At 49.9% G+C, this 7500-nt stretch overlaps 1 protein-coding gene across 1 annotated transcript in view; it reads left to right on the top strand.

Moving 5' to 3' along the window:
• The first annotated feature begins 741 nt into the window (after positions 1 to 741).
• LOC113812804 (no long nerve cord) overlaps positions 742 to 7500 on the top strand; it is a 102682-nt gene continuing 95923 nt past the window's right edge. Inside the window, exons 1-2 of the mRNA XM_070127673.1 lie at positions 742 to 753; positions 853 to 930. Of these exons, the coding sequence (XP_069983774.1) occupies positions 742 to 753; positions 853 to 930 (90 nt within the window). The remainder of the gene's footprint in view (positions 754 to 852; positions 931 to 7500) is intronic.

Genomic DNA, 7500 nt, shown 5'->3' on the forward strand with positions numbered 1-7500 from the left:
TTGCGTAATGTTGCATCGTGTTGCAGACGCGCAGAGCTACACGATATTGCGGTCGGAGAGGATGCCACCAGGGAGAGGATAGAGGGAGGGAAGGGGAGGGGAGAGGGAGGAAGGGGGAAGGTTAGGGGGAGGAGGGAGGGAGTGAGAGAGGAGGGAAAAGGCGAGAGTAGGGAGGTGAAGGAGAGAGGGGGTAAAGAAGGGAGTAGGCAGGAGAAAAGGAGGGAGAGGTGGGGATAAAGAAGAAAGCCGGGAAGTGGAGGAGAGAGGGGGTAAAGACGAGAGTAGGGAAGAGAAAAGGAGGGAGAGATGGGGATAAAGAAGAGAGCAGGCAGGTGGAGGAGAGAGGGAGAGAAGGGGTAAAGGAGAGAATGGGGAGGAGGGAGGGAGGGAGGAGAGAGGGGCGGACGGACGGACGGACGGAGGGCTCGAAAGGGAATGATGGAGTAGGGCCGAGATGGATGTGACGGGAGTAGGGAGGGGGAAAAGAGAGGGAGTTACCGGGAAGGTGACAGGAAGGAGTGACAGGCCGGGGTGCCAAATATGGCTCTGATGGCACTGAGAGCCGCTTGTTGGGCGTCGGAGGGCGGGCAGGGGCTGGGAGGGGGGTGGAACGACGAGCTCTTTGCAATAAGATGCATCTTGTATTATGGTGATGCAAGCCATAACGCCCATCATGCAGGTTATTGCCGAGAAATATTTGTTAATATTCTTTTGATGATGAGGTGTGGCGCTCATGACAACATGAACGGTTATGTGAGGTCATGATGTTCGGAGAGACGTTACCCCGACGGTGCGACGTTCCGCTTACCAAGACCTCTCCTCTAATGCCGCTATTTTTTCTCTCTGCCGCAGGTTGCTCTCGGACAAGGGGCAGTGCTGGTGGACGATGCCCTTCCTGAAGATTCGCCGACGCTCACAGAGGACTCCGAGGTAAGTCACTCGCCCTTCCACTCACAGGGGGGGGGGGGGGGATTCCTGTCCGGTCTCGCGGCTCGACATAGGGGGGAAGGGGGGGGGGGACTTTCGAAGTTGAAATTCGCTCCAAGAAGGGAAAAAATGGGGGAGGGGGAGAGAGAACGAGAGAGAGAGAAACAGACAGACAGAGAGGCAGAAGGGCGAACGGACAAATTTCAAACAAATTAATAAAGAGAGAGGGAAAGGATGCACGGGGAAAAGCTCCTTACGTATTTTTAAAGATTATTCGAAGGTTATTTTAACCATTTTTCGCCAGACAAAATTCAGCCATGGGAGTCTCTTCAGATAGACAGTCTGTCTGACGAACCAGACAGACAGAGAGAGAGCGCAGATGCCCCAGTGCCAGTGTGCCGCACGGGCCAATGCCTGGCCCTGCCTGCCCGTAGAACGTGTGGGGCCCGCGTAAGTCATAAGCGAGGGTCGGCGCGTGCAGGAGCCAGTCTAGCCTTTAATTAATTAACCTGTTAGCGTCTCGTCCCGCGGGTAATCAAGCCTTGCTTCTTGATGTTCGCTTTAAAAGTGAGCCAGACCGCCATGCGCGCGAGGAGTGCACCCGGTTCTCGCACGCATTGTTGCCACATCCGGGGTGTTAACGCGTCGTATGAGGTTCTGATGCCCGGTTTATATGTGCGTAATGGACGCTTCTCCTTCCTCTGGGGCGGCTGCGGGGATGTAAGCGTTGGCTTAAATCTCTTTCGATATTTGCGAGGATGATTTCGTGCAGTTTTTCCTTGAATGAAGCGCATGAGTGTGGTTAAATGTTCATTCCATCCGTAAAAACCTAGCTTGCTTTCTATGTATTCAGGCTCTATGTGCGGCTAGACGAGCAGTACATTTCATTTCAGGTCGGTTTGAGCATTTTCCACGTACATAGTCAGTAAATATTTTTTTGCGAATAGCCAGGGAATAGTCTTTGAATTGATATGTTGATAGTCTGCGATTAGTCCTTAAATAGTCAGATTACTGCGTATGAAAAATCCCAAACCAGTCCTCAAATAGTCAGCAAATTGTCCTCAATAGTCCATGACTTGCTCATAAGCATTCCTCAAATAGCTGCGAATATACCCCTGATACTCCGCGAGCGGCCCTCGACCAGTGCATGGAGATACTGCTTCAGGAGAGGAGAGCCGCCTCGCCTCCTCCTCGGCCATTATTTAAGCGCCGTGGTCGAACAGCGGTCATTACTGCTTGGCGATGGCTGGCCGCGCGGTGATGTGTAGGCCGCGATAAGTTACACATATTATTGATTAATGGCAGAATGGTGTAGGGCCGTGCGACTCCCCCGCCTCCTTGCTCGAGTGGGGAGCATCTCCGGCATCTTAATGGCTACAATACCTTACTTGGTTAATTATGTTAGCCGCGTGTCCTCGCTCCCCGGCCCGTCAGCAAAACAGGTAGCAGCTCTGTCTCACCTGATGGAAATGTCCGTCAGTTAAGTGTGTCTTTCTACTTTAGAGACGATTTGGCATTCTACAGGAGATGGTCAAGCGTTTCAGATACAGAGCGACGTATAGATATAAAGGTTTCGATAGATAACGGCGAGTGCGTGGTTGTTTAAAAAAAAATTGGTCTGCTCGTCTCTGCGGCGGTCGGGGCAGGTGCTGACGGGCGGGGGGCGGTGGGCGTGGTCGCAGCCGGGGAGACGGGAAGAAGTGTATCGCTCTCGCATTTCCATAACCCATTATGGTCTGTTATTCGCTCCTGGTGGTCAGGGGCTTGTGCTGAAGGGAAAGGGGGAACTGTAGATACACAAGCGAATACTCGCGCGCACACACACACACAAACACACACACACACACACACACACACACACACACACACACACACACACACACACACACACACACACACACACACACACACACACACACACACACATACAAAACACAACACAACACAACACACACACACACGTACACACACACGTACACACACACGTACACACGCACTACACACACACACACACACACACGCACACACACACACGGTGCCTGTGTCAAGCATTAATCGCGTGAGGCGGAGACCTCGGCCTCAGAAGCCAGAATAAAGGATCATTAGTCAAATATTTGGTCATGGGTCGGGCCCTTCGTCGCGGCCTTTGATAACATCTTCAAGAAAGCGCCCAAGAACCTGCAGAGCCTCGCAGGTCATTATGGTCGATAGTCACATGGCCTGATGCCGTTGGAGTGAGCCTTGCGGGAAGACTTCAGGTTAATAGGAGGGTGGAAACTTTTTTTCTTGCAATTTTCCGCCTTTTTCTTTTTCGTTTTATTTTCCTCTCTTCTATTTTTGGTTTGGGAATAAAAAGAAACCAGTGTTGTTTTTTTATGGCAATGGGAAATCATTGGCAATGCAGTGTCATTAGCATATTGTGTTGCTAGTAGTGTTACTGTTAAAATCGTCATTATTACTATTATCATTGTTATTATTATCATGATAATAGTAGTTGCAGTATTACTACGCGCACACACATACACATACACACACACACACACACACACACACACACACACACACACACACACACACACACACACACACACACACACACACACACACACACACACACACACACACACATACATGATACATAAATACACACACACACACACACACACATACAGGATACATAAATACACACACACACACACACACACACACACACACACACAGACACACACACACACACACACACACACACACACACACACACACACACACACACACACACACACACACACACATATATATATATATATATATATATATATATATATATATATATATATATATATGTGTGTGTGTGTGTGTGTGTGTGTGTGTGTGTGTGTATGTATGTATGTATGTGTTCATAAATGCATATATACATATATACATGTACCTATACATATATACACATGTATGCATATATAGATATATACATTTATACATATATGTATGCATATATGTATATATATATATATATATATATATATATATATATATATATATATATATATATGTATGTATGTATGTATGTATGTATTTATATATTTATATATTTATATCTATATACTCACTCCCTTCTCTGCCTGTTTATCTCTTTCTCTCTCTCTCTCTCGCTCTTGCGCTTTTCCTTACTTTCACTGCCTTTGCCCCTGTTTGCTCCTTCCTCCCTCCTCCTCTTCCGTACTTCCCTAGTCCTCCTCTCCCTACCTCCCTCTCCCCCCCAAGTAACTTTGGAGAACTTAAGCCAAGTCCAGGGTAGTGGGGCCTCTTCCTCCATCTCTTTCTTTTCTTCTTACTACTCTTCTTCTTTTTCTTATCTTCCTCTTCTTTCTCCTCCCCGTCCTCTTCCACATACTTTTCCCCTTCCTCCTCCTTCTCCTTCTCCTCCTCCTCTTTCTCCTTAGCTGTAGCCATTTCCTCTTCCTCCCCCTCCCCTTCCTCCTTCTCCTCCTTCCCCTCCTCTTCATCCTCCTTCTCGTCCTCATCATCATCATCATCATCATCCTTCTCCTCTTATCTCTTCCTCCTCCTTCTCATCTTCTCCTCCATTCTCCTCCTCCTCCACTTCTTCTCCTCCCTCCCTTCTCCTCCTCCCTCCCTTCTCCTCCTCTTCCCTCCCTCCTTCCCTCCCTCCCTCCCCATTCGCCTCCTTCTCCTCACCCCGTCGCCAAAAACACCCGAGAAGACCCTCCCCCCCCCTCCCCCCCCGAACAACAAGGCGATGGGTGTCTCGCTCTTCGGGAACTTTGCGACGACACAACATCTGCAGAAGTTGCATTCCGAAATTTCTGGCGACGATGATACAGGGAAATATAAGGTAACATCCCAAACTTGGCGGAGGAAGAAGAGATAGAGGGAATAAAAAGGAGGAAAAGGAAAGAGGAGCAGGGCTGTAAATTTTGCTTGGAGAGATGGAAGGGCCGGAGATGGATATTGTTTCGAGCGCGAGTTCGGCGGCGTCCATGGCGGCGGCTTAATACGTAAACATTAGCGCCGCGCCGTCCCTTTTATGCAGCGGCGCGGTGGAATGCTCGCTATGCGGGCTAAAAGCGATCGTATGAATGCCGAAAAGTCCGTTAATTGGGAAAACCACTTTGCAATTACACTTTGTAATGGGTTGCATGTTATTTAAGTTGGTGGTAATGCATGGGAAATGAGTACTTTGGTGAAAGTGGCCTTTACATCCCGGGCTGTCGCCATGATGCGTCCATGATAGCTTTTTGTGTGCGTTTAGCTATGGGGAGTGGAGTTTGACGTGGAGAGTGACGACGGAGTAATTATTTCAAGGGTAATGTGATGATGTAAATATTACTGCATCCACTTTAATTTGTTAATGACTAAAATGTAACATTTATAAACGTGTGTATGTTAGATGGTATCTGGCAGTACCAGTGTGTGTGTATGTGTGTGTGTGGGGGGGGGGGTGAAGGAAATAATGAAGATTTGAAGATGTTAAAGCAATCATCTTCATCATCATCATAATCATAATCTTAATCATCAGTATTGCTGTTGCTAGTTATCCTGTCACTATGTCCAGACGTTGAGAAAAAAACAGCAAAGGAAAGAGAGTAGCCATGTGTCGTCATTCTTTACATGACATCTCGGGACGCGATAACCCTGTCACAGTGCTTGCAGTGCTTGCGCCTAATGAGCGCCGCATGACTGATGAAACGATAAGCGCATCGTGGAACACTTGGCGGGGAGGGGGGGGGGGGCGAGGGAGGGCGGGCAAGCAAAAGAGGAAAAAGACGCGCGATCGGCCGTGGGGGGGGGGGGGGCTGGCCGGGGGGTGCTTGGTTTATCGCCGCCGATGCTCAAGTTATCGGCTATGATCACAGTCATCTCGAGATCGATTCATGAGATCGTCGGCCCAGTACGTCAGGGCGACTACGTCACTAAGTGGGTGTCGGTATATTAAACGTATGTGTGCATCACTTGGTGTGTAGCTCGTGTGTGTTCGTGCGTGTCCACCGCATACGCGAATTACATTTTCCCTGTGATTATCAGCGTTTGTGCCACTGCCTGTAACTGGCAAGTTGTGTCTGTACGCGTTATTATTTTCCGGCTGCAGTTTTGGCATTGGTGATTAGCACTGACGCCGCAGCGCCGCCCCATCCCGAGGAGGCGCCGGCGAGCCCCTACGCGAGTGTGCCGTGAAGGACGATGCTTTTAGCAGATTCGTCACAAAGGTTTATGAACCCAATTATAACCAGCTGAGGTAGGCGCGCCGAGCTGTCCACCCTCGTTATCTGGCACCTCCCAGACCGGCCAGAATTGCTGCCTCGGGACGCCGGATTTAAGCGACGGACACGGCTTTATCGCCCGAACACCACGCGACGCCGCGCCTCGCAACCGCGAAAAGGCGGCAGCCGAGCCTCGTGCAGGTGAGGCGGGGTTTGAGGGAGTGTCAGGCACTTAAGTCATGATGTGTGTGTGTGTGTGTGTGTGTGTGTGTGTGTGTGTGTGTGTGTGTGTGTGTGTGTGTGTGTGTGTGTGTGTGTGTGTGTGTGTGTGTTTATGTATGCATCCCCGAGTGTGTGTGAAAGTGTGCTAGGGCGGGGAGGCAGGCGGCCACCCGAGGGACCAGCGGGTGAGGGCGGGCGAGGGCGGACCCGGCAGATTTATGTCATGAGATTATAGGCCGCCCTTCTTGCCATGCGGCTCTGGCTGCCTCCCTCGCCACGCCGCCCTGGATGGCCCTCTTGCCACGCCATTTCGGATGGCCCTCTTGCCACGCTGCCTTGGATGGCCCTCTTGGCCCGACTGCCATCTGCCGTAGTGCCAGTCCAGCAGCATCCGCTAAATGGGGCGTCAGAGGTACGCGACCATTGCCGGAGATTGCAGCCATAGTTCGTGTGTTCAAGATGCGTGCCGGTTTCCGCTTGCGGCAATGGGCTGCGCCGGCGAGCTAGTCATGGCAGCGAGACATGCAGCGTCATAGCGGTGATGGAGCTGTAGAAGAGGAAGACAGTGAAACCCATGAAATGAAACGCAGACAATAACGGGAACAATTACATGTTTCAGTTCAATTTTGTACGCGGGTTAGCGTGCTTGTGACTGTGGGAAGTCCATACTCTTAATAGACTGTCTGCGGGAGAGCCGATTCATATATTTTTTTCTCAGTAATTCCTACCCCCTCTCCCCCCCTCCCCCGCCTCCATCCTACATTATATATTTTATCGAGTAGTAATTTCCTGCTAATATCCCAAGGCAGCGGGGAGGCCTCCAGCGCCGTATTGTTAGTAATTGATATCAATATAGCGTGTTTTGTCCTCCGCGCGGGCCCCCTTCAAGAGGCTTCTCCTCCTCCTTTTCCTCCTTCTCCTCCTCCTCTTCTACTTCATTCTTTTCCTCCTCCTCCTTCTTCTTCTTTCTTCTTCTTCTTCTTCTTCTTCTTCTTCTTTTTTGTTCTTCTTTCTTCTTCTTCTTCTTCTTCTTCTTTTTCTTCTTCTTCTTCTTCTTCTTCTTCTTCTTGCTTCCTTCTTCTTCTTCTCTCTCCTCCTCCTCCTCCTCCTCCTCCTCCTCCTCCTCCTCCTC

Source organism: Penaeus vannamei, chromosome 12, assembly GCF_042767895.1.
Source record: "Penaeus vannamei isolate JL-2024 chromosome 12, ASM4276789v1, whole genome shotgun sequence".
Lineage (NCBI taxonomy): Eukaryota > Metazoa > Arthropoda > Malacostraca > Decapoda > Penaeidae > Penaeus > Penaeus vannamei.